At 37.9% G+C, this 26,818-nt stretch overlaps 2 protein-coding genes across 6 annotated transcripts in view; one reads left to right on the forward strand and one right to left on the reverse strand.

Moving 5' to 3' along the window:
• Window positions 1-6,500, forward strand: part of ABCA1 (ATP binding cassette subfamily A member 1) — a 125,827-nt gene extending 119,327 nt beyond the window's left edge. For all 3 annotated transcript variants that reach the window (XM_045780644.2, XM_045780645.2, XM_045780643.2), the window contains exons 47-50: window positions 629-732; window positions 1,407-1,499; window positions 2,156-2,399; window positions 3,048-6,500. In XM_045780644.2, the coding sequence (XP_045636600.1) occupies window positions 629-732; window positions 1,407-1,499; window positions 2,156-2,399; window positions 3,048-3,188 (582 nt within the window). In that variant the 3' untranslated portion in view covers window positions 3,189-6,500. The remainder of the gene's footprint in view (window positions 1-628; window positions 733-1,406; window positions 1,500-2,155; window positions 2,400-3,047) is intronic.
• A 3,325-nt stretch (window positions 6,501-9,825) lies between these two features.
• On the reverse strand, window positions 9,826-21,115 carry LOC123781204 (protein NipSnap homolog 3A-like). 3 transcript variants are annotated; one of them, XM_087869504.1, is made up of 7 exons: window positions 20,901-21,115; window positions 17,595-17,805; window positions 15,744-15,899; window positions 14,371-14,520; window positions 12,650-12,678; window positions 10,743-10,829; window positions 9,826-10,649 (listed from the first exon to the last, which is right to left on the reverse strand). In XM_087869504.1, the coding sequence occupies exons 1-7, from the start codon at window positions 20,991-20,993 to the stop codon at window positions 10,602-10,604; spliced, it is 774 nt and encodes a 257-aa protein (XP_087725630.1). In that variant the 5' UTR covers window positions 20,994-21,115; the 3' UTR covers window positions 9,826-10,601. The 3 variants fall into 3 exon arrangements, with proteins under 3 accessions (XP_087725630.1, XP_045636553.2, XP_045636555.2); XM_045780597.2 differs by lacking the exon at window positions 12,650-12,678 and having other exon boundaries at window positions 20,901-21,111; XM_045780599.2 differs by lacking the exons at window positions 12,650-12,678; window positions 14,371-14,520.
• Window positions 21,116-26,818: the final 5,703 nt, after the last annotated feature.

The following is a 26,818-nucleotide window of genomic DNA, read 5'->3' on the forward strand; positions in this document are numbered from 1 at the left end:
GAGATTGTGGACACAGCTTTAAGATCCCCAGGGTTGCACCTGGGTCATAGTTCCTTACATACAGATAGATGGAAAACAGAAGAATAAACTGGACAGGGGCCCCTTGACCCTTTTTCTTCTGCTTTGAAATTATTACAGGAAGAAGCCTTGGGTTAAGGCTTTAATGTTATCTGACCTTTTGGATTTGCAATTTGTTTCTCTAAGACGAGCAAGTACAATATAACAGGCTACGCTGTAATGAGCTAGAATAAAAAAAGAAGAAAAGTAATTTTACCCAAACCTTATATGGACTTTAATAGAGATTTCACACAAAAAGCATTTTTAGTGTATACTTGTCAGTCATGAAAAGATGATTGGAACTAAATAGCTTTTTCCTTTCCCTTTCTATTCATTTGGAGAAATTTAATTTTATAAAAAATGTGAGTTTCCTACTTCAGTGACACACTGGTAAGAGTGAACTGGTTACAAACAAGTATTCAGTTGAGGTCTGGTTCTTTGGTCTGTCAAGAAATAACCAGAATGGTAAGTTGAAATTTAGGCTGTTTCAAAGATGCTTCTGCATTTAAAAACAAATCTAAATTTGATGTGTTTTCAACAAATAATAGGACTTATTTTATTCTAATTACAGGATGAACCTACCACAGGCATGGACCCCAAAGCCCGGCGATTCTTGTGGAATTGTGCCCTAAGTATTGTCAAGGAAGGCAGATCAGTAGTGCTTACATCTCACAGGTCAGTAGTGGAGACTTGGCTTGGCATCTGTGTTGTGTATATTTAAGATTTTCCAAGTAGTAATGTGATCATTGTATAAAAATTAAAAAATATAGAAAGGCAAAGATAAAAAGTGATAATCAACCTGAAATGCTAGCAGACAACCATTGCTGTCATTGGACTGTATATCTTTGCAGTTTTTCTGTGCAAATCTATTTTTACAAGCAAAAATGCAAGTTTTGTACATATACCGTTCTTTTTCACTTAGTATTTTTTATAATCATTTTTATTATGTTAGTCACCATACAGTATATCCTTAGTTATTGATGTAATGAATCATGGAACATTACATCACTTAATATTTTGTGAACATTATTTCAAGTCAGTACATTTCGATGTGTCATCATTTCTTATAGCTCTGAGTACACAGTATTCCAATAGGAAATACCCTAATTTATTTAACTGTTCCTCTTTTTTGTAGATATCTGGACTGTTTCCAACTTTTTTTTTTTTTTTTACAAGTGTAAACAGCACGGCAGTAACAGCGTTATCCCTACAACTTCGTGTTTTTTTAATAGGAGGCAATTATGCCCTAGGAAGCTGGGAACCTATTTCCTTGAAATTCCAGATGTCATATGATGTTCGGATGGTTCGAGGAACATCTTTCTAAAACAAAAATCTCTGTTTTCCCACAGTATGGAAGAATGTGAAGCTCTTTGCACTAGGATGGCAATTATGGTCAATGGGAGGTTCAGGTGTCTTGGCAGTGTCCAACATCTGAAAAATAGGTAACCAAGATAATTTCTTTGGGATAACATCTACTGAGAACACTTGTGTTTATTCTTTTTGTGAGCATATAAATGGTGGCTCCAAATTACAGGCAAACAAACTGAACAAAATGGTATAGTGGAAAAAATGAGGGCTTTGAAGTCGAACAGAGCTTCATTTGAATTCTCTCTTTACCTTTTCCTGGTGTGTGCCCTTGGACAAATAACTTAACTTTTCTGAGAGTCTGTATCCTGGAGTATCTGCACTCTGGCTTTGCTAAACAAATGGAATGGGGAATTTGACACACGTCAGTGTGGTTAGAGCGTATAGGCTTTGGAGTCAAACACAAACGAGTCTACATTGTGGCCCTGCCACTTAAGAGCTCTGTATCTTGGGCAAGTGGCTAACTCCCTGGGCTTCAGTTTCTCTGTAACATTTGTCAGACTTCATGTGGCCAGGGGAGGATTCAGTGGAATCATGCGTCTGAGGCACACAGCGTGGCCCGTCACCTAGAACAGATGCTCAGTAAATGGTAACCGGTTCCTTCCCTCAGACCCTCATGTCTGGGTCTGTTGGGGAGCTTCCTTTTTCACAGCACCAGTGGGGTAGGGCTACATATTATTTTGAAAAGTTTCCTGGGGATCTTTCATTGGTTTTTTGTTTTTTCTGCTTTCAGATTTGGGGATGGTTATACAATCGTGGTACGAATAGCAGGGTCCAACCCTGACCTGAAGCCTGTGCAGGAGTTCTTTGGACTTGCCTTTCCAGGCAGTGTCCTCAAGGAGAAGCACCGGAACATGCTACAGTACCAGCTTCCATCCTCACTGTCCTCTCTGGCCAGGATATTCAGCATCCTTTCCCAGAGCAAGAAGAGACTCCACATAGAAGACTACTCTGTTTCTCAGACAACACTTGACCAAGTAAGCATTGAATGTCAAAACCAGATTGATTTTTCAGGGTGAAGATTCCTGATCCCTCTCCCCCACTCCCATTATGGGTCGCATTATGAGCCGCCAAACTGTTGAGGCTAGAGCACTTTTGACTGACTGAGCTTGAATTTCTGATTTACCACAAGCTATGCTTTTTACTAAACCACTGTGGACATGTAAAGGGAAATGAGTCTATCTACTTTAGAGGGTTATTGTGAGAATAGGGTATAATAATAAGCACAGTAACTATCATTTTCTGAGTACCTACCACGTGCCAGACATTTTCCCAGGTGTCTTGTCCCATTTAAATTGGATGACATCAGGTACCAACCGGATTCTGGCACTTGGTAGTTATTCAGTAAATGTTAGTTTTGTCTCTCTTCCCTTTTAATCAGGCCTGTATGAAACAAACTAGATGACTGAGCAGTTGGTAATTTGAGGGGCAGTAGAGAAGCTCAGTTTTTAAATGGCAGATGCTTTTCCAAGTATCCCCTCTCCCTCACACAACAGTTTCTTGATCTACTTAGGCAAGCTTGTATTCTCCTCCTTGACTTAATCTCCACATGGTGAAAAATGCAGCCAGAATAAAGAAAGAGCAAGTAGAGAGGTATTAATAAAGGTCCATCTTTCTTCTGACAGGTATTTGTAAACTTCGCCAAGGACCAAAGTGATGATGACCACTTAAAGGACTTGTCATTACACAAAAACCAGACAGTAGTCGATGTTGCAGTTCTCACATCTTTTCTCCAGGATGAGAAAGTGAAAGAAAGTTATGTATGAAGAAGACTGTTCATACAGGTGACTAAAAGAAAGGAGAACGAGCCCTTCCTTTGCACCATGTGAAGTGTTCCAAAAGCAAGAGCTGGACGTTTTTGTGGGAAGAAGTAAACTGGATACTGTACTGCTACTATTCAATGCAATGCAATTCAATGCAATGAAAACAAAATTCCATTACAGGGGCAGTGCCTTTGTAGCCTATGTCTCGTATGGCTCTCAAGTGAAAAAGACTTGAATTTAGTTTATTACCTTAGACCTATGTGAAACTCTAGTATGAAACCCAGTGGACAAATGGGTTTGAAATCACGCTTTTTTGTTGTTGTTGTTCCTTTGTATTCTCACTGGGGTTGCAACAATAATTAATCAAGTAATCATGGCCAGTGATTATTTATCAAAATCAAAAAGCTTGTACATCTTCATTCATTAAGCCGTGCCATGCCAGGAGACTGGTTTCCCGGCGACACATCCATTGCTGGCAATGAGTGTGCTAGAATTACTAGTGCCAAGTCGCTCAGAAAGCCTGAAGGACCGTGGTGTGTCATGCACACTTTTGCAATAGCTGTTCTGCTTCAGAGTCCGTCAGCATCGTTATCAGTTGACAAAATGGTGCCCTGGACGGGGAAAGCCCTGCATTGTTTCCCTCTTTGATGAGCTGCTCTGGTGGGGCCCTAATGTGAAAGTGTGGGTGGCTCAAGACAGGTGGACTTGGTTCCATTTTTAGGTTGTCCCTTGCTTGGAGCCATGGGTCTCCAGGGCCATTTTTTTCTGGGACTCTTTAAATATACTTGGATCCTGGTAAGCACAAAGAGCCGCCAAACTGTTGAGGCTGCCAGCTGCTGAGGCCAGGTCATGGGATTCAAGAGAGGGCTTAATCAAACCTAGGGAGGCCTGTGTCCTGGTTGTCTGCTAACACGGTACATTGCATCTCAAGATCTTCCTGTTTGACACGAGTGTAGTGTTATTTCTGGCTTTTTAAAAGTAATCTAGAATATTGAAAGGATGGAGTTGTATTTTGACAAAAATCTTTGTACTTTTAATGTTGTTTGAAATCTTAAGTTCTGTCAGTGACTTGTGAATCCTTGGAATGGCCTCTTTGTAGAAGCCCATGGTGTGGAGGAGTAAGGCCGCACTGCTTCACCAGCTTTATTTCTCACGGAAGCTTGCAGATGGATCCTCTGACTAGTGCCTGGTGACCGGAAAACAATGTGGTGGTCGAGATCTCATGACAACATTTTATTTGAGTTTAAGATCACTTAAAATACTCTTAATCTCAGTTGGTTAATCAAGTATTTTTTGAGTGTATATTTTAGCTGAATTGAATATGTATGGATGTGGGTGGGGAGAAATTAAGTCTCAGTAGATATCCTGTGCCATGTTATTCAGCTAACAGGTTTACAAATATAGGTTGTTTTGTTGTTGTGGTTGTGGGATCCCAGTGAAAGAATGCTGGGAAGCCTTTTTTTTTTTTTTTTTTTTTTAATAGCAACAGTGCAAAAGCCAAAAAAGTTTGTCATAAGGGTCACAATATTAAACGATGAATACTTTCACAAAAAAGATCACTAACTTCAAAACTTTTTGAATAACACAACTTGTGCTTATGGTATATTTGGTACTGTCAAATACTTGGCTTTGAAGATCTTAGCCCATTCTGACAATCTCAAATTTTTCATATCTTCAGTCCTGAAATTCTCATGAAAAAAATAAAAAGAGCCAATGCCCCCACATGAAATATATTTGACTCTTCTAACCCAGTCTTATTTTTTTAGTCAATAAACACTTACAAAAATATTATTTCACTAATGCTTAATGTGATCTGTCTTGAGATAACAAAAATACGAGGGAAGTACTATTAGCTGAAATTCAAGCCATCTCTCAATGTCATTACTAATATCTTTTTCTAGAATTTAAATAGTAACTCTAAAGGTGTAAGATTTCAGATCTATTTCAAATCTATATTTTTAAAAATTTACAGAATGTTATCACATAACTTGTTTGGAAAAAGAAAATGACTTAGAAATTAATGCCAATATTTTCTAAAATAATAAACGAGTAATGAAGGCCCATTTCCAGTAACTGTTGGCATGATGAGGTCATTAGATTTTGTGGTCTCTTTAATGATATAAAATTCACAGAGTAATTTAGTTTCTGCTTATTTAATATTTTTCAAAATCCAACTTTTGTTAGTTTTCCCATTTCACTTAGAATCATGTTCTAATTCTCTATTTTATTAAATCAGTGAGCAGCTCCTGGCTTTAATTACTCTGACTTCAAGGCCATATTTAAAAAGATCAAAAGACACTGTGAACTGTTTTGAAAAAGAAAAAAATTTCAATATAGATTTACAAGGATCTCTTCTGAAGCTAGAAACAATCTATAGCTACACACTGACTTCATTGTTACTTTTTAGACTATCCAGATAGTAATCTTTTACATTTTTCTGTGTAAACCTAATTATAGTAGAAATTTTTACCTACTCTCAAGTAAAATTTCTGTATATTCCCTGTGGAAATGTAAGTATGTGAGTTTCAAATATTTTCAAAAAAAAAAAAAGTGTTCAAAGGTTGCTGCTTTTGCTTCTGTTGAACACCTTGGAAACTTAATTAACAACTGTGAATATGAAAAATACAAAAGAAAACAATCACAAAGCCCTTTATACATAAACATCCAGCACAGCTCATTGTTAAAAAAACAGCCAAACCTCAAACTACTGTATTTTAATATCTGTACTGAAAGCGTGTGCATTGTGGCAATTAAATGTTGCACATCTTTCATCCACTGTAATCATTGACGAAAGGGATTTGTCTGTTTTCTTCTCGTGGTTGTATATATCAGGTAAATTTTTTTTCCCAAAGAGCCATGTGTCATATATAATACAGAAACACTTTGATACTGAGAAATTAATTTGTACCCTTGTTACTATTTACTAGTAATAATAGAGTACTATAGTAATATAGCTCTAATTCTCTTCAAAATTGTTGCATCCCTTTTGTAGAATGTTTCTATTTCCATAAGGGTTAAGTATTCTCTCTTCTTATACCCTAAGATGAAGCTATGTTTTTGTGCTTTTTCTTTATCATTGGCTCTTCATTCCAAGCACTTTATGCTGTCTCTAATGGGATCTATTTTTGCACTGGAATATCTGAGAATTGCAAAACTAGACAAAAGTTTCACAATAGATTTCTAAGTTAAATCATTTTCATTAAAAGGAAAAAAAAGAAAAAAAATTTTGTATGTCAATAACTTTATATGAAGTATTAAAAAAGGCATATTTCTATGTTGTAATGGGTCACAAAATAAAGCTGTGACAGTTCTGCCGTTCTATGCAAATTTATTTCTGTGCATTCATAGCACCACCTACTGTTAAAGCTTGTAAAGCCATTAGGAAAGTAAGAAGCATCCACTTGTAGTGGGAAGCCCTTTGACTCAAGAGTAGAAATTTTAGAGAAGGCTAAGTGTCCTGTTACAAAAAAGAACTGAGGGCAATACTTGGAGATAAAGGGTGTTTACACTTTCATAATTCAGTTAAGACAGTAAATAATATTAAGTTAAAGAGGTTTTTAGGTAAAATGTATTCAGCTTATGATTTTGAAGCTGTAGAGATCTCTGAAAATACTCTAGCTAAGTCTGTTGATAAAAACCTCAGTTTTATTTGGTATTGAAGCTACAAAGGCCGCCTTCAGATGTCTTTTGTTTGTTCAACTGAAAATACAAGGACAGAGTGTGGCAAGTGTATCAGCAAGGTGTGCTGGGCGTGGTGGCCTCGGTGAGCATGCAGGAAAAGTGGAAGAAGTAGAGGAACATCGGAGGTGCCTTCCCTTTCTCCTGTAAAAAGTGCCGTGCAGTCCAAAGCCAGGGTTATGTGGGGCTGTGCTGAGACGTGTGGATGTGAGTTTCATAGCTCACTAGCAAAGTCTCGTCTCGGGAAGGCTGTCTGCTTATCTCGAAGAACCTCCATCAAACAGCCCCTCGTACGCAGCACAGCAGAGTCGCGGCTCCTGTGTGGGGCCTCCTCTAACGGCCCTGACAACAGGTAAGAGTGGTCTAACGCTAAGGCGCGCATCCCACTGTGTGAGGAGGAAGGATCTCCGTTTGTGAGTGAGCCTCCTTGACCACTAGGGGTCAGCATCGCAGCTGTGTTTTTCCCTCTTAAAGTTCACATTACAGCGACTTCAATGAAATGATGGAAAACTGTTTCTTTGTGAAAATGACAATCGAGAGAAGAAAGCTACTGAAAGATGAAAAGGCAAGTAATTTAGATAATCATGTAAGTCACCCATGAGTCTGGAGGAAAACCTTCTTCTATCTAGAGAAGAGCCTATATAAACATTTGTAGGCTCAAAAAACCTTGGAACCTTTGAAATGTTAATGCATATATGAAATATGAAAAAGTAGAAGGGAAAATTAGCTACCTTTTTCAAGTGTTCTACTGTGGGGTCAGGCACTTCATTTAATCCCCAATTAACTATCTCCCCTGAGAGGTTAGCAGTACCATTTGAGGTGGGAGTAAACTGTGGCCCAGCGGATGAAGAACTTGTTAAAAGTTAAGCTGCTACTAGAGTGGCAGAGGGTTCTTTCGGGTGCAGTTGAGTATCAGTTACAAATGCCCTTGTACAATCTGTCTGGCATCCTCGTACGATAATTTAAATATTTATTGAACTCTGTTGTGTGCCATATACTTTTCTAGGTTCTGGGGATGCAGTGTTGAAGACCGAAGTCCTGCTCTAATGAACTTAAATTTCAGTGGCGAAATCATACTCGCATTCACAATGGATGTGCAGACAAACACATAATAAACTGAGACCGCAGTAAGTGCTAAGAAGAAAATGAACCGTGGTAATGAGATAATGATGGAGACGAGTCAGAGTCGGCCATCTGAGGAGTGACATTTGAGCTCAGATCTGATCAAATAAGCAGGAGCCAATATTTGAAGGTGGGCAGAGAGAACGTTCCTGGAAGAAAGAACATCTGGTGCAAAAGCCCCAAGTGGAAAACAGCTTGGTAGGTTGGGGAAGGAGGGAGAGAATTCCAGTGTCTCTGGAGTGGTGTAAGGGGCAGAAACCAGAACCTGTAGGGCTTCGCAGGCCATGGTAAGGTATCTGGATTTCATTGTTAGTGCCATGAGGAGCCACTGGAGAGTTTTAAACAAGGTAGTGGTTTGATGTAATCACTGTTTCAGAAAGAATGCCGGCTGTATGGGGAGAAGGGACAGTAGGGAGAGTAAGAGATGTTGGTGGATTGGGCAAGGGTGTAGCAACAGACAGAGAGAGGAATAATAATGTTCAGGATCTATTTTAGAGACAGAGCCAACAGGAACTGCCGACAAGCTCCATGTAGGGGTTGAGGGAAAGAGCTATCAAGGTGACTTCTAGTTAGTGACCCAAACTACATCAATGGTTGTGTTAAAAGGCCATTGATACTTCAGTCTGGTGCTCAGCAACAATGATGCGAAAGAAGATAAAAACGTGTGAGTCATCAGTACATAGATGGTATTTAAGCCTTCGGGCTAAATGGGCTAACCTAGAGAGAATGAAGATAGAGAACATTCCTGAGCCCTGAGATCCTACCCACATTTAGAGGAGAAGCCAGCAAAGGGAAGAGAGGGACTGGCCAGTGGAGGAGGAAAATTTGAGTATGATGCCATATATTGGAGCTCAGAATCAGGGGTTTTAGGAAGGCAGACGTGGTCAGTTGTATCCAGCACTGCTGAGAAGATAAGCAAGGTAAAGGCAGAGAAAACGATTGAATTTGGTAAGACAGAGGTCCTTGGTGACCTTGAAAAGAGTCATTTCAGTAGACTGACAAGTATCAGGTTGAGGGAGGAGTAAGAGGTAAAGATGGGGAATATACGTAACTCTCCCGAGAGCTCTGCTTTCCGGTGGAGCAGAAAACATGACAATAGCTGGATCACAAAGGCTTCGTTTGGATTTTTGTCTGTTATAGCATAGGCTGCACCTATCTCACCTTTCAATTTTTGGGTGGTTTTTTTTTTTAATCCTTTAGATATTTCTTCTATCCGGACTCTCACACTGTACTTTGTTTTCCAAGTTTCCCTTAAGACAGCTAATTCTTGATTTACTATTTTTATACTCACAATATGTTTAAGAACACAAAATAATACAGCTCTAAATATAGACTATCAAGAGAGCTCAGAAGTACCAAACCTAGTTTTATTTATTTATTTATTTATTTATTTATTTATTTATTTATTTAAAGATTTTATTTATTTATTTATTTGACAGAGACAGCCAGCGAGAGAGGGAACACAGGCAGGGGGAGTGGGAGAGGAAGAAGCAGGCTCACAGCGGAGGAGACTGACGTGGGGCTCGATCCCATAACACCAGGATCACGCCCTGAGCCGAAGGGAGACGCTTAACCGCTGTGCCACCCAGGCACCCATCCAAACCTAGTTTTAGAAGGCAGATGCACTCAACTAAAATGGAAATTACAGGTGTTTCAAGAAAAGCCCTAGGATCTGTGGTGGTACTGAAAACTTTCTGGGATTATTATTACGTTATCTTCTTGATGTAACTTAACATTTACAATAAAGTTGTTAAATTGTTACTGTGTCACTACCCTATAGCAACACAGTAACGGCTCTAGAGAAGACAGTATAAAAAAACCACAAATAAAAAAACCTGCAGAATGGGTATGTAGGCTTTTATTCAGGAAACAGTTCTTGTAACCATAAAAATCTCTTTAAAACAAATAGCTGTCCCAAGTATCTTTGTTAGTGAGCCAAAACGAACAAAAATTAACTATAAATGAACACATTTCAGCACATAAAACAAGTCTTCTGAAGTTTTTAGCAGAGACCTAATTACATTATCTTCTAAGTTTGACTCATAATTAATATGAAAACCATAATTAATACAGATGACACAGGTGACACTGTACTTTGCCGAGGTAAAGAAATACATTTGGTCTTAGAATCCCATTTGATCACAAAACTTTACTGAATGAAAGAAAAATTTAAATCTCAGAAAAAAGAGCCATGAAAAGATAGACATTATATATAATTTTAAAATATCAGGTACAAAATGTAAAATCATTTGAATAGAAGAAAATGCTATAAAAGCAGAGGGTTGTCAAAACAGAATACAAGAGATATTCTGAAACCAGTGAAAAATCAAGATCATCAAGTAGTAGCAACTATTTCTAATGTGTAACAGACACTGAAATGCCATGGGGAAAATGAACAGAACTGTTTCCTGAGGTGGAGAGGAAACAGAGGAAGGAAGGATAGAGGTGGCTTTAGAAGTGCAGAGACACAGAAAATTAACTTACCACCTTCTTTAAAGACAAGTGAGAATCTCTCAGGAGAATTTAAGCACCATTAGAAGGCACATCTTATAGCAGTTAATGCAATGCTTTGTATTTCAGTGGTAAACTATTTCAAAGGTGAAAATGGTGTTGGAATCAGAAACATATTCTGCTGAGACACGAGGTAATTGACACTCTCCCGAACTGGAAAAAAAAAATTTCATAAAAAGACATATAAAGTTATTGGCTGAATCAAATTTGTTGTATAAATACTTCATGCCTAGTGAAATAGCTTACCAGCCGCCACAACCCTGGGATCCTCGTGAGACTGATGTCTCCCAGCTGCACGACTGTCTGCACTCTCATTCCACCAAAGAACATGAACTGCAGAAATAAACCAAAAATAGCTTCTAAAGACTATGCGTTACTACAAGTAAGAAATACAGAAAAATTAATCAGAAACATTAAGTCTTGTTCTTTAAATCAAAATGGTGAATATCCAAAAGGTAAAATTAAGTATGTTAGTAGTAGTAAGATTAGCTAGTAGTAAGATTTCCGAGGGGGTCAGAGATTTGGGATTATAAATTAATTCATCATTATAGATGAAGAAAAGGAAGGCTGGAAAGAAAAAGTAAGTAACACCACTAAAGACACAATCAAGGCTAGACCCAAGTTTTAGGACTTCCTACTATGTTTTACTTTATTTTTTAAAAAAGCAAGATTATAAAAAAAAGTGTTTACTACTGAAAATTTTGATGATACAAAGAAAAAAATCAAAAGCATAATTTTTAACAACCCAGAGAAAACCTCAAATATTTAGTGTATTTCCTTTAAAAAATGAGTAAAGTCAGATTAGGGTCTTACTGTATATTATGCTTAGTAGGGTTTTTAAAAATCAATAATGCGTATTTTCCATGACAGTAACCTTAATTTTTAATGACTGTATGAATTCCTTCTTGTGACAACTTTTTTATCCCAACCCCTTATTGTTGATTATTTACATTATACAAAATATTTCAGGGTTCTACAAATACTGAGATTTTTTTAATAATTCAAGGTAATATACATTAGCTGTAGAGATTTTGGAAGATGCAGATAAACAGAAAGCAGGAATCATTTCTAATCCTACCACCCTAAAATAACCACTTTTCTGTTTTAGTGTATCTCCATATGTATGTACATACGTGTTTTTGTATGTTTACATATTTATATACACACAGTGTATATGCTGAATAAGGTACAGGACCTATATGATGTACATCTGTGTGTTACAAGTAGATTATATACACATTACATAGGGTCATAACCACATTGTTTCCAACATTTCCTTATTGTAAACAATGTTGACATAAACTTCCTTAGAGCAGCAGCAGCTGCACGTGTAGTTATAATAATAACAATGTCAAAGACAACTACTACTAACATTTTTTGGGTGCTTACTATATGCCAGGCCTGGTTCTAAGAGTTGTGCATGTATTAACTCATTTAATTTTCACAATAATCTTAGGGTATTATTATCATTATGTTATCGATGAGCAAGATAAGGCACCTTAAGGTGAAGTTCACTCATGTGACGTCACAAAGATAGTAAGTGATGGAGCTGGGATGTAAAGCCAGGCAGTTTGTATCTGATTATTTCCGCAATATGAACTCCCGAAATTTAAACTGAGAGAACCAAAGAGTATTTTGTATATACTTCCATATGTACAGTGTACAGATTATATATACACTGTCCTCCAGAAATTATGTCCTGTTTATACTCAGCATGTTACTATTCTCCTATGCTGAGAATGAATTTAAGATTAAAAAGTGTACACGTTTTCAGTAGTTTTTTTTCGTATAAAAGTTATACATGTCCATTTTAAAAAAGACTTAAACATTAATATCATCATTAATATCATTTACATCCTTTCAAACTTCTTTCCTATATAACCCAACACATTATACGCTTATGCATATTTCCTAGTATAATGGCAAAAATAATTTAAAAATTAAAGCTTTTTATTTATATTGCCAAATTGTGGGTAGGGAAAAGATTAACACAGTATGAACCCTATACATCATATGAGTACTTATTTTTTCCAACCTATCAAATACCGTATCTATATAAGTATGTCTTCATTAGGTAAAAATGATATCTCATTATTGTCTTAATCTGTATCTTCTTTAATTTATATATATTTAGTAGTCATGTATATACCTACCTTTGCAGAAATCTTCATTTTTCTTATGGCTTTTGAAATTCATTTATGGTGTTTTGGGGCATGCAGAAAGATAGAGACTTTTAAAAACAAGATCATCAAGTGATTTTTTTTTTCCTTCATTGTTTCTTCATTTGTTCTCTAGCTTAGAAATATAGTTCTCATCCATATTATTAAACTTTTATATTTTATTTTGTACATTTATTTTTATTTTAGTAATTCTATGACTTCTTTTTGTCTACACTAAAATCTATAATCCATTTGGATTCCAGTTTAGTATATGGTGTGCGATAGACATCTAATTTTCATAGTTTTTCTCCTCTTGATATATTTCCCAACTTAAAAATACATTTTCCTGTTATATTCTGATTATTTTCTTAGGATATATTGCTAGAAGTTAAATTTCTGGGTAGAGATCAGGAGCTCGGCTTTGAGTGTGTCAAGTTTGAGATGTCTACTGGACATTAAATAGGAAGTTAAGGAGGGAAATCAATATGATGAGTCTTTCAAATATTTTATTAGCTATTCTTAGTCATTTATCCTTCCAGATGAACTTTACATACATTTTTAAGAGTTTGCTATAAAACACTCTCTGAAATTCCAACTGCAGTAACTTTCAATTTTAAAAGTTAAATGCCCCAAATAGATGTTTTAAAAATAAATTCATGGGGCGCCTGGGTGGCTCAGTTGTTAAGTGTCTGCCTTCGGCTCAGGGCGTGATCCCGGCGTTCTGGGATCGAGCCCCACATCAGGCTCCCCGCTGTGGGCCTGCTTCTTCCTCTCCCACTCCCCCTGCTTGTGTTCCCTCTCTTGCTGCCTGTCTCTCTCTCTCTGTCAAATAAATAAATAAAATCTTTAAAAAAATAAAATAAATAAATTCAGGGGGCACATGCCTAGCTCAGTCGGTGGAGCATATGACTCTTGATCTCAGGGTTGTGAATTCGAGCCCCAAGTTGGGTGCAGAGATTACTTAAATAAATAAACTTTAAAAGTAAATAAATAAATTCAGGCATGTATATTTACCTGTATGCTGTGTTTACCCACACTGAAGTGTTAAGAGGTCATTATTAATCATGCAAATGCATTATTTCTAACATGTATAGATATTAAATGACATTTTGATTTTCTTATTCCTATGTCACTCATATATATGAATGTGTGCACACAAATATATATTTATATATATTTATACTCATACACATATATATGAATGACATATGACATATCTATATCTATATCTATATATGACATATAAAGACCAAAACGTTAACAGTATTATCTCTAAGTAGGGGCAAATATTTTCCCCTCTTAAGGCATGTCCATCTCTTTAATATGTGTAAAAATATGTACTACTTTTTCATTCAAGACAATCTCTCTACTCCAAGTAATGTTATTTTAAAAAGTCATAAAAGTATATTTAGAGGAAAAAAAGATGAAAGAACAGATATTTTCTTGAGGCTCTTTGCAGTTTTTTATCACTTTGATGTGTCATGGAAAGCATGGCATTTTAACATTTGAAAAAAGCTTCATGAGGTGTTAACGTTCCAAACAAGTAAGATATAAATCGGGTTTTTTTCAACCCTTATAATTACAAAAAACCCTAAAAATTTGGCAATAAAAATTTAACTATATGCCATAATGGAAAAAAGAGACAAACGGGCCCAAGAAACTTAATAGCTAACCAGTATACTTTGCAGTTGCATAGAGGAAATAGACCACTGTACCTCTGTTGAGTGCTCCATATTCTGTGTGGAAAACTCCAACTAGTTTTGAGTAGCCTAGATCCACGTGGGCATTAATTGCCCTTTTAAATGCATCACCCCACAGAGCTGGCCCACCTGGCTTCATCTGAAAAATAGCCAGTTCATAGACTCCTAGAGTAGGGAGAAAAATAATTATTTTACAAAAGATATTCAAGAAATTTCTAATCAGGTTAGTCTGGTACCACTGGAAGGCTGATCTACATACTCAGGTGTGGACACGTACATGTTTATGTAGACATATTTATGAATTACGGCACTAGTTTTCCTTGCTTTTATGTTTAGAAAGTCCTTGTCCAAGTTTAAGGATCAGTTGTGAAGCTTATACAGAACAACAAAAAAGGGAAGATATATCAAGCTATTATCTGAAATACTTTTTTTTAAAGATTTTATTTATTCAAGAGAGAGAGCACACAAACAGGGGGAGAGGCAGAGGGTCAGGAAAAGCAGACTCTCCGCTGAGCTGGGAGGCTGACGTGGGGCTCAATCCCAGGACTTGAACATCATGACCTGAGCTGAAGGCAGACGTTTAACCACCTGAGCCACCCAGGTGCCCGTGAAATATTTTTAATCTACAAATTTTGTCAATAAAACAAATATTGAGCATTTATAGTAGGACTAGGATTTTTGAGCTACTTGAATCTGCACTCTCAGGTAAGATGAATAAGAAAAGCATTTTCCGGGGCGCCTGGGTGGCTCAGTCGTTGGGCGTCTACCTTCGGCTCAGGGCGTGATCCCAGAGTCCTGGGATCGAGCCCCACATCAGGCTCCTCTGCTGGGAGCCTGCTTCTTCCTCTCCCACTCCCCCTGCTTGTGTTCCCTCTCTTGCTGGAAGTCCCTCTCTGTCAAATAAATAAATAAAATCTTTAAAAAAAAAAAAAAGCATTTTCTGATCTCCTGTATTTCTTCTTCTTTCCAATTTTGAGAGGAAATACTTCTTGTTTATATAATTTCCCCCTACAGGATTCCATTTCTAATAGGAACAAACGATGGAGCCAGTGATGTCATAGTTTGGTATTTTTAATTTCAACCTTTACTCCCCATGTCATCTTTTTATATTTATGCCTCAATTTTAAGAGCTTTTCCAAATTGGAAAAAAAACCCTTCATCATACAATGCTCATTGTTTTAATATGCAAAGATCTAAAATTCATTCATCTGTATAATGGGGGGGGGGCCAAATTCACAACCCTGGGATCAAGACCTGAGCTGAGATCGGGAGTCGGATACTCAACTGACTAAGCCACCCAGGCACCCCTGGAAGTTAAGTTTTTATAGCTTGAAATCTTTAGCATTTTCTCCATCAAAGTTCAAAGTAACTAAGAGGGAAGGACTTACCTTCTCTTGCAGGCTTTTCTAACTTGCACCATGGCACGAGGTAAGTAATCTCATTCTCTTGTTCATCTATGAGAGCCAGATTTGGAACGATGATTTGTTGCCATTCCTTATCTTTGGCCACAGCTTTCCGAACTTCAGTCTGATGAGCAAAATTATCTAGGGGACAAAAAGGAGTAAGAAAAATAAAAACAATTAAAATCACCTATACCTTTTTTTGGATTTCATTCAATTCAGCAAATGTTCGAGTCCACAATAAGGACACTGTTCTATCACTGGAGCCATCAACATAAATAGATGTGACATCTGTCCTCGAGTTTCTTATGGTCTAAAAGGGGAGTAGAAATGTAAACAGCTAATGCTGATGTCATGTAGTGGGGTTTATCGACTCATTTAGTAGGTAGTTGTGTGGCTTTGGTTAAGTTACTGAATCTTTCTGTGCCCATTTCTTACTCTGTGAAATGGGGATAATGATATAGTATCTCCCTGTAGGGTTGTTGTGAAGATTAAATGAATTAGTACATGAGAGGGGTTTTGAGCAGTGTTTGGCCCCTAGATAGCACTCAATATATATTAATTATTCTTATTATTTGAGGCATTTAAATTATAGTGCCTGTTTAGAGAAAGACTTTTTCTTTGGTGGTGGTGAGTGTTCAGGTCAAGGTACGCTCCGAATTAAATGTGACATACATGATAGGAAGATGCACTTTTAAAGCCTCTTCTTTGAACAGCATCCAAAGAAAGAGGGCTATTTCTCTTTCTTATTATCACCATTCTTTTTACCCAGTATTTATTTCTCTTGTTTGTTATTTAAAACTTTACTAAACATTTAGGCCTAGTACTATATTTACTACTAGGATCTCATTAAGACTAATGGTAAAGGAGCTTTCTATGGTTTATACTGGGGAACTTAGAGCTTAAGTGAGTTATACCAGGACTTTACTAGTGATTTTTTTAATGGGATCTGAGTCAGCTGGTGGCACATTAAAGCATAAATTGTGTTTTAATGGAGTTTATTCTATGCAATAGGGGAAACCCCTAAACTAGGGCCATGTTAAAAATGGAATGAACACTTTTCATATTAAAGTACTTCATGACTATTAACTTTGACACTGATGATCAAACACTAAATGAAGGTATTGAAATTCTCTGGATTTCATCAAGTCCTGATGTAGACTTCACAAGGATTAGACACTGGAGTAGCAAACATCCTAGGGATTTGTGCAACCTGTCAATCAACTTTAATATGGGGAGAACTTTGATTGCCTTTACTTCCCTAGAACAGCACAATGACAATGAATTTCCTGAAACCCTGGAATGCACAAATGACACAAAAATTACTTTCTCAACATAACAAATTATTAAATCTCAGAGTTGGGTGAAGCCTAGAAGTTAACTATCATCCCCAGCAACCTCTACTACTCTAAAGTCCCTACATACCTGAATTGTTTCTACTAAAATCCTGATATCCAGGCATAGCTTCAAGAATAAGAAAAAACAACTCTCCCTTCCCTTATGATCTTAACCTACTTGGGCTCTTGCAATCTTGCTTTAATTTTTTTCATAAATCATCTTTATGACAAACCATTGTATAAAGTCTAGTTCACAATTTTATGATTTGGAATACGAGATGCCATACTTTCCCATTTATGGTAACATAAGGATTTGGGCAAAGGGTTGTTAAAGGTATACCACTGGGAGGAGGAATCACTGAATTCATTTTTTGTTGTTTCCCTTTTTAAAAGTTTATTTTAACCTGTGGGTATTTATACTAATCTAGATCCGAGAGCTAAGCACCAGATAACATTTAACAATGAAAATCTATACTGAATCCTGAAGCTGGAAAAATCATACCATATTTCCAAATATGAAACACTTTATTCATTTGACCTCCAAACTCTACACTCCAGAATCCAACCAATTCAGAGTATGCAGTCCGAAGATGCATGTATTTCTTAGCATTTTCCAGAAACTCATTCATCTTTGAGGGCTTAAGGCAATAAGTACGAAATTCATAGAATGTTCCATCGTATTGTCTGGGGCCTGTAGCAAAAGATGAGTACACCTGAAGAGAGATAAGGCAAATTTAAATATTTTGGGAAGGTAAGGTTTATAATACTGTTACAACCAAATATGAATCTAGAAACAAAGGGCACACATTAGACTCATAATCCACATTTATACTTCTTTTGTGATCTCTCCGACATTCGTTTAGAGAAATGCCAATAAATAAAACTAGTCTTAAGTATGCTGAATATAAGTTTCTTAGCAGGGATCCACTGTTAGCCACTTTTTCATGAAATTTAATCATAAGAAGGCACTGGGGTCTTAAGAGTCCTTTACTCAACTACAGCTAGGATTCTAATAAACTTGCAGATGTCTTCCCTTATTTAGCCAATATTCCATTCTTAGTACTAAAAATGTTGCAGTCATGCATTTAAGTGAACTTTATAAAATATGCAGGTGTTTTGGCAAGCAAAATGGAAATCTGTTTACTAGTGAAAAACTCCCTTTTAGGTTTTTCTTAAAAATAAAAATTGCTATTTAGGTCAAAGTATTTCCCAAATCCAAAGAAGTAGATCACTGGTAAAAGATAGGAATGGACTCTTATAAAATCTATCCAACTGCATTAGAACATGGTGGGGGACTGTATGAACGCTATAAAGGAAAGAAGTCAATGAGTTAGAATTGTCTGAATCATTACTAGGTTTAATTACAGATGCAATGTGAAGAAGGGCATTTAATCCATCCAATTTTACCAGATTGATGAAAATATCCCTTAAGAACCATTAGTTCTTGCTGTATTAGTTATATGCTACCTATATAAAGTTTTCTTCTAATTTAGTCTTCCAAATCTGAATGAACTTAACTTTAGATAGGAAATACCCTGCCAGAGATTATCTTCTGTGTATATATGTGTGCATGTGTGTACATTCACACCCACACAGTCCTATGGCATTTTCACTTACAAATTCTTCTTACTGTAGGTTTGGTTATCACGTGCCAGTTTCATGAAGCTTATTTATTTATTTCTTTATTTTAGTTTCATGAAGCTTATTAATTAGAATTACCAACAGTTGGTACAAAGCTATCGACAAATTTTGGACTTATTTGACTACCTGGTACGTCAAATGAAATCAGTAGTCTTCTTTATCTGACATAATTTAGGTTAAAACACACAACTGTCTATGTATTTCATTTGTATATAATATAATTATAATTATCTATTTGAGTTCATTCCATTCATGTCCTCTCAGTTAGGTTCCTACTGCCCAAGTGTCTAAGCTTACTTGGGAAGCAAACAGTCCCTCCAAAAACTATTGCAGATAGTTCTATTTTTGCTGGACATGCTTTTTGTGTCATTTTAACCAAATTTTAATAAGAGAATGTTATCTAAATAAACAACTGCCTAGTATTATAGTTTAAAAAGTAGCATAGGGGTGCCTGGGTAGCGCAGTCGTTAAGTGTCTGCCTTCGGCTCAGGGCATGATCCCAGTGTTCTGGGATCGAGCCCCACATCAGGCTCCTCCGCATGAGCCTGCTTCTTCCTCTCCCACTCCCCCTTGCTTGTGTTTCTTCTCTCGCTGGCTGTCTCTATCTCTGTCGAATAAATAAATAAAATCTTTAAAAAAAAAGTAGCATAAATAAAATATATCAGAAAACGGAACAGTGTAGTATTTATAACAATTACTTTTAAGTCGTTTTTCAGGGAATTTGTATTTTTTTTTAAGATTTTATTTATTTATTTATTTATTTATTTATTTATTTATTTATTTATTTATTTGACAGAGAGAGAGAGAGCCAGCGAGAGAGGGAACACAAGCAGGGGGAGTGGGAGAGGAAGAAGCAGGCTCCCAGCGAAGGGCCCTAATGCGGGGCTCGATCCCAGAACACTGGGATCACGCCCTGAGCCAAAGGCAGACGCTTAACGCTTAACGACTGAGCCACCCAGGCGCCCCAAGGGAATTTGTATTTGGAAACAAAGAATAAACAGTAAGAGGGAGAAGCCCACAGAAAGGATAACAGCAGTGAGATAAGCGAGTATGCTTAGGGGGAGGTGATTTTTCTTAAGAGCAGAAACTACAACTATTCCGGAGTAGAATTCATGAGTGTTCTAGGCTCCCTTACCTCCAAATAAGGGCTAATTTTCCACAGCACCGACTTCCAGTTCACTTATGAGAACTGGCTGACGTTCAATAATCAAAGTTCAGAATAAAGTTGTAAGGAATAACTTTTGGTCCTGCCCCAGTAGAGTGAGAATCAGGAAAGATTAAAGACTCTATTGCTAATCTTGGGTGAATGGGCCATCATTGGTTCCTCAGTCTTCAGCAGAAAGTCAGTCTCTAGAGTTGGTTCATCCCCTTCTGTTTATACCCTTCAAGAAAAGAAGTGCAAACCTACATATCAAAGAAATCTGTAGATTCACAGAATAGGCCAGGTCCCGACAGGGTTGAATCACAAAAATCTATTATGTACATTTCTCATCTAAGATTAAATGAGGTTATCATCATGTTTGCTACGAGGTTCCTGGCCCCCCGTGGCTTGGACACCGCCCGCACGATGGCAGCTGGGCAGGACGCTCCACCACCAGGGCCCTGCCCTCCTCTTTAAGGTTCTCTGCAAAACGCTCCCAAGTTGTGTACATTTCGTTAAAACGCGGGGAGGCCGGTTCTTTCCCCAGCGGCTGGTTGACCTATTCGTTTCTCCTCTACCTTCGGGCAGGAGGGGGCGGTGGCTTGTCAAAGGACAAACCAATAGGAAAGGCTCGACCAGCAAGCAGCTGGCACTGGCCCCAACCTGGCGAACGCAGCGGGGCTGGGAAGCAAATACCGAGCAGCCGGAGCTTCAGGACTGTCCTCAGGGCCGCCTGGCACCTGGGCCAAAGAAGTCCTGTTGACGGTTGCTCACGAGCCGGCCGGGAGGCGACACTGGCCAGCGCACCCTCCCCGACTGGTGACACCCTCCCACCCACGCATCCCAGAAAGTCCCAGCTCAGTACCGGGTCTGGGACCCTCACTGGTACTAGAATAACCTCGGCGCGTGAACCGGCTGGGCGCATGCGCAGCACTCGCGTCTAGGCGAGCAAGTCGGGTAGCGCATGCGCGGGGCCGCGAGCCCCTCCCCCAGGGCACTGCTTGGGCACTTATCGGTGGCCGGTACCTGAGGTGCGAGCGTCCGCGCAGCGAAAGCCCTAGTCAGGCCGCTTCGGAGGGCGAGCATGGCGCGGCTTCGAGTACTGGGAAGGACAGCCATTCGGTACTTTTAAATTCCTCCCGTTCGGGTTAACCGGCCTGGAAGAAAGCAGCGACTGGACTACTGGCCGGCGCAGACTGGGGCGGGACTCAGCGGCGTCAGCTCCGCCTCTGGTGCCGAGAAGTGCGGCGGCACCGCCCCGACGGCTCGCGTCCTCAGTGGCCCAGCCCCGGGCGCGTTCGGCGGCACGTGCTCTTTGGTCCTAGGTTGTTTATTCAGACATTCCTACCCAAACGTCAGAGGGGACTTTGGGATTGGCTGAAGGCAGAGATCGTTCCTGTTGCACTTTTCTGAGCCCATCACCTCGTCTCTACGCGCTGTTGCGCACAGTCCTGAAGAGTTCGTGTGCAGAATGCGTGTGTTTGTCCTTTTAAGGGAGTAAGATGCGTACACGCGAATTGCTGTGCATTTAAAATCGTGGAGGTTTTTGCCGTGGTTAATCTTCAGTCGGGGTGATTTACGTAAAGACTAGGGAGCCTTCACTTTTCCTCATGAAGTGCATCCTCTTTCTCTAATCGCCACCCCAGGATGACCTCATTAGGCATCTAATTATGATTGAAATTGTATTTTTCAGGAGCTCATTGGAATGGGGACATCGAACTAAGTATTAAAAAGTCAGATAGTTTTGTAAGCCTTAAAGAAGCATACCAGCAGACCTCGGGTTTTGTCCTCCGTATCCCTGATTATTGGTCCCCAGAATAACTATTTTCAGCATTTTCCACTTACTTCTTCTAATGCTTTCTTCTCTTTCTGTAAATTATAGGCTTTTTCTGGTGTGTCTTGGTATTTTCAGTTATAGATAGTATCTGTAGCTTGGAAAGTGAGGATTTAGGTAAATGAGGATTTAGGTCTCTTACATACCACTCCCTCAAAATAATCTTCCCTTCCTCATCTGATAATGGGTACATTAAAAATTGTCACATTATTAATTTACAGTATATTAATGTTTACATTTTATAACCAATTACATTACATATAACACGTAATTACACAGTGCTTAATTAGACTCACAATTACACAAGTTACATTATTGCATACTATGAAATGATACTGCTTATACTATCAAGAATAGGGAATTATTACAGGGATATCACCAGTGGTTTTATTGGTTGTACCTTCTTCAAAGACTTGAATTATCTGTTCAGAGGGACGCTTTTTCTTTTTCTTTTTCTTTTTCTTTTAAAGATTTTATTTATTTATTTGTCAGAGAGAGAGAGCACAAGCAGGGGGAAGCAGCAGGCAGAGCAGGCAAAGGGAGAAGCAGGCTACCCGCTGAGCAAGGATCCTGATGGGGACTCCATCCCAGGACCCTGGGATCATGACCTGAGCTGAGGGCAGCCATTTAATGCTTAACCAACTGAGCCACTCAGGTGCCCCCAGAGGGAGGCTTTTTAAAATTATCATTCCAGAGGGGGTGATTTTTTCTGGGTGATGGGCATCGTTTTTAATCAAGTGAGACAAAACAAAGCATCATCTGTGCCTAGATGGGGTCTTTATGTTTAAGTTTATTTTCTTAGACTTTGCTCCCTCCCTGGAATTAACAATTCATTCATTCATTTCACCCATATTTATTAAATTCCTTCTATGCCTCAGGTACTTTCCCAGAAACTGGGGTACAGAGGTGAGCAAAAGGCATAGTCCCTGTCATCTTGGGACTTACAGGTTGGGGGAAATATTAATAAAGAGAAAAATATACAGGGATTAATAAATACTCTGAGAAAAAACAATGTAGGATATGAACAGTGGACAGTACTGGAGGGAGATAGCAGAGACTATTAGCTATTTCCCATTATCCATTCTCCCTGCTGCCTTCTTTTTTAAAATTAGTAATAGAACCCATACAGCTACGTGCAGCTGTATGACTAAGTCCTGGCCAGTGTAATGTGTTAGTGCTTTTATATCCTACTATAAGTGATCGTAAAGCAGTGTAGGAGGGGCAGTTCTCTTCTTTGTTTCTTTCTTATTTCTGCATGCTGGAATATGGTTGTAATGGCTTGAATTCTTGGATTATGAGGTAGAGCTCACATGCTGGAGATGGGACAACAGGAGAGAAGAAGCCTAGGTTCTGACTCCGTGGAACAGCGTGCTAGGAGTCCTGGACTTCCCATCTCTGGAGTTCTTTTACATGAGAAATCGTCTCTAGTTTAAGCTTCTGCTAAGTGGGTTACACCTGTAATCTTAATCAATAGGAGAGTGACTACATTTTTTTCTGGCTCTTTGCTTTGTTTCTATTGTTTTCTTTATAGCTATCATTTATTAATCACCAAACTATTTGCCAAAAGAATAAATTACCATTCAATATGTTAGTGAGCCCTCTTGCTCAACTGTAGACCCCAACAGTTAAAACCAGAAATTAGACAAGACTGCTTAACTCGTGCTGTTAACTAAAACCCATTGTGCTTATTTCTTATCATACTTTCTTGAAGTATGATGAAGTTCTTTTGCAAGGATCTGGAACATTCCAAACACCACACCAGAGAAGCCCTGATAGCAATGTAATGCCTAGAAAGACCACACCCACAGGTCCTCTTTCTGTCAGAGATCATGGGCTGAACACATACCAACCCTCACCCATGATTACAAGGTGTCTGCTCCCCGCCGACCTCTCCTTACAAAATTGTTAAGTGTCCATCTTGGAGGCAGAGAGGTTGGTTGTTAAGTCTTGAGCTTGCCACCTCCCCTGACTGCCAGTACCCAAAATAAATTTCTCCCTTCTCTTTTCCAAACCCTTATCTCTTGAGTTACTTCTCAGATAAACTCCTGTGACGAGTTTATCTGACTGTTCTGCAACAGTGTTGGCAAACCCAGCCAGGAGCTATGCTTTCAATTTGTCCAGTCCCCTTCGAATTCTCTGGGACGGAATAATTAATTGGCCATGGCAGTGCACCAGGGCTTACTTACCCATATATTTACTGAGTTAGCAGCTGTGATGGATCTTTTGGTAACAAATATTATTAAACCTATTAATCAGCTTTTCAGTTTCATCTTCTACAGTTATCTTTGGAGAGTTCTTTGTTCTCTTGTTCCAGCGTGGATTAATTCTCTAAGATGGCATGGTAGTAATTCTGGGATCGCCTTTGCTTTGTGTTGGACTTCCTATTGTCTAGATTTTGTTTCTTTTTCTTTTCTAATTTTAGGACAGGGTACATGGGAATTAAACTTTTTAGATTTGTATCTATAAAACATGCTTTATTCTACCAGCCCTCTTGATTCATATTTTGGGTGGGTATAAAATTCTACATTGGAAACAACTTTTCCTCATATTTTTAAAGGCAGTACTCCATTGTATTATACCTTCTAGTTAAGAAATTCATGCCATTTTGATTCCTAATTCTTTGTATGTGACTTGCTTGTTTCTGCAGTCTCTGGAAACTTTTATGTTTTTCTCTTTGTTCGTTCTGAAATTTCACAGTAATGTGCCATGGAGTAGATATTTTTTTCATACAGTGTTCCTCACTCAGTGTAACCCTCATAATGTGGACACTCATCAATCCTGAAAATTTTTCGTTTCTTGGATCTTTAAATTTTCTTCTCAATCTTTGGAACTTCCGTTAATCAAACATTGTACCTCCACTTGATCTTCTAATTTTATTCTTTCTACTGTTTTACATCTCTGCTTTTTTGGTCTGTGGTTTTGGGGATAAAGTACCACAATTTTATCTTCTAACTCATTTATTTTAAACATACTTTCATGGTATTTATTTCTAAAAGCTTTTTTTTTTATCCCTTCCCCAGAATATTTCTTTATTTCTCTCTCTGTCTCTTTTTAATCAGAAATTATCTCAGGACATTAATTGTAGGTGTTTATTTTTTAGTTGTTGTGGGTCTTCTTCCTGAATTGTTTCAAGTTTTGTTCTGTTTCATATTTCTTATCATTTGATTTGTTTTCTTCCATAATATTAGTGTTTTTCCTAAAATAGTTTTGTATTTGTAATCCTTGGTTTTCAATTCATATTTTGCAGTGAGACAAAAATTTTTTGAAAGCTTTTTGAGTATGGGTGTGGCCTGTCAAATAGTGGGCTTCACTTTAGGTTTTTCTATAGGTTATCTTTTATTTCATTGAGGGGGAAAACTCCCATTTGTTTTCATCCGTAAGGAATATTTTTAAGTTTAGTCAGTTACCAAGCAAGGAAACTTCCAGATTCCCATCTGTGAGTTACAAGCCTTACTGCCAGTTTTCTGTGACTAAGGAGGGAAGAAGGCTGGATATCTCACTATTTGGTAGGTAGCCATTCACTTAATTTGTTTATGACTGGTACCACCCCTACAACTGTATCTGGTACTTCTGAATGTGGTTCACCTTTTTAAGAATATATTAAAGAGGACAGGCTAAATTGCTGTAACAAATAGACACCAAATGTTTAATGTCTCAGAGACAATAGGATTTTATTTCTTGTTCCTTAAGAATCTAAAATGGGTTTTCCTCTTTGGCAGGCAGTTCTCTATACATAGTGAATTAAAGATCCGGACGTCTACCTAGTGGTTTTGCCATCCATGGACACCCCATCATCAGCTTCATCTAGCCAGCAGAAAGGTAGAGAGAATTTCCAAGATGAAAATACTTAACAGATCACTATCCGTGAATCACTGTCTGTTATTTATTATCACTGTAAAATTAATGGCTATAACTTAGGGGAAATATTGGTAAGTGCAGCTAGGTGCCTAAGACAGTCTCCTGTTCACTCACAGGTTTTAATCATCCTCAAAACCCTGTGAGTTCAACTTCACTTCCAAGTGAGGAAGGTGAAGTTCTGAGAGAATTAAATTTCTTAGGTTCACTGCTGCTAAGTGGCACATTCAGGGTCTAAAGCCAGATTATAAAACCAGTTCATTTCACCATTTATTTTAAAAATATGTGTGGTAGAATATAGCCTCTAAAAACCATTTAAAAACAGAAAATGTTTTTATGTGACATTGTGTTTTGAAACAAACCCCTGAACTGCCTAGAAGATATACAAAGTATGTTGAAAATTATCATTGTCTATCCTACACTTCTGGCAAGTAGTCCAAAACTAGATAAATCTGTAATATTAAAGTAGGCTAATGTGATATAGACCAACTGGATAGTTATTTTAGATTGGGTGGACTAAGGTTGCCTGTCTAAGAAGGTAACATGAAACATGTATCGTACATACCCAAAAGTAGATGTAATGTGTCAGTATACTTTAAAAAATAATACATGGAATGCCTGTTACCCTGCCACCAAGAAAGAAATAAAATATTGTCAGTAATTTAGAAGCCCAATATATGTTCCTTTCAGGTCACATTTGCCTCCCTACAACACCTTTCGTGACCTCCTTGCTTCAAGCAACCATGACACAGAATTTTGTGTTAATCATTGCATTCATTTTCTTTGAAATTCAACTACATGTGTGTATAACTCTAAATAATATATTGCATTGGTTTCCCTATTTTAGAACTTTCTATAAATGGAATCAGACTATTTTTGTCATGCTGTTAGTTGATTCTTAGCTTTGACATAAGATTTTTGAAAATAATGTATTTTGATGCAGTCACAGTAATTAATACATTTCTCTACTATATGCTGTTCCATTGTCTGGATATATATTTTTCCATTTGATATTATGAACAAAGATGTTTTGAATTTTTAAATATATAGCTCCTGTTTCTATGTGAAAATTTTTTCTAGGGCAGGGGTTTTTAACCTTTTTTATGCATTGCACGCTTTGGAAATCTTTTTTAAAGATTTTATTTATTTATTTGAGAGAGAGAAAGATCTAGAGAGAGAGAGAGCGCGTGCACACAAGTGGGGGAGTGGGGAAGGGGCAGAGGGAGAGGGAGAAGCAGTCTCCCCACTAAGCAGG

The sequence above is a fragment of the Ursus americanus genome, chromosome 18 (genome assembly GCF_024610735.1).
Source record: "Ursus americanus isolate L20-20 chromosome 18, mUrsAme1.1.p, whole genome shotgun sequence".
NCBI lineage: Eukaryota > Metazoa > Chordata > Mammalia > Carnivora > Ursidae > Ursus > Ursus americanus.

What these genes read in the sequence shown, in the direction of transcription:
- LOC123781204 (XM_087869504.1), bottom strand. Translation starts at nt 20,993, where the DNA reads ATGGCTGTCCTTCCCAGTACTCGAAGCCGCGCCATGCTCGCCCTCCGA. An exon ending in GTTTCATATTTGGAAATATG is followed by an intron (nt 15,900 to 17,594) that starts GTATGATTTTTC and finishes TTTGTCCCCTAG; the next exon opens with ATAATTTTGCTCATCAGACT. An exon ending in AGAAAAGCCTGCAAGAGAAG is followed by an intron (nt 14,521 to 15,743) that starts GTAAGTCCTTCC and finishes TCCCTACTCTAG; the next exon opens with GAGTCTATGAACTGGCTATT.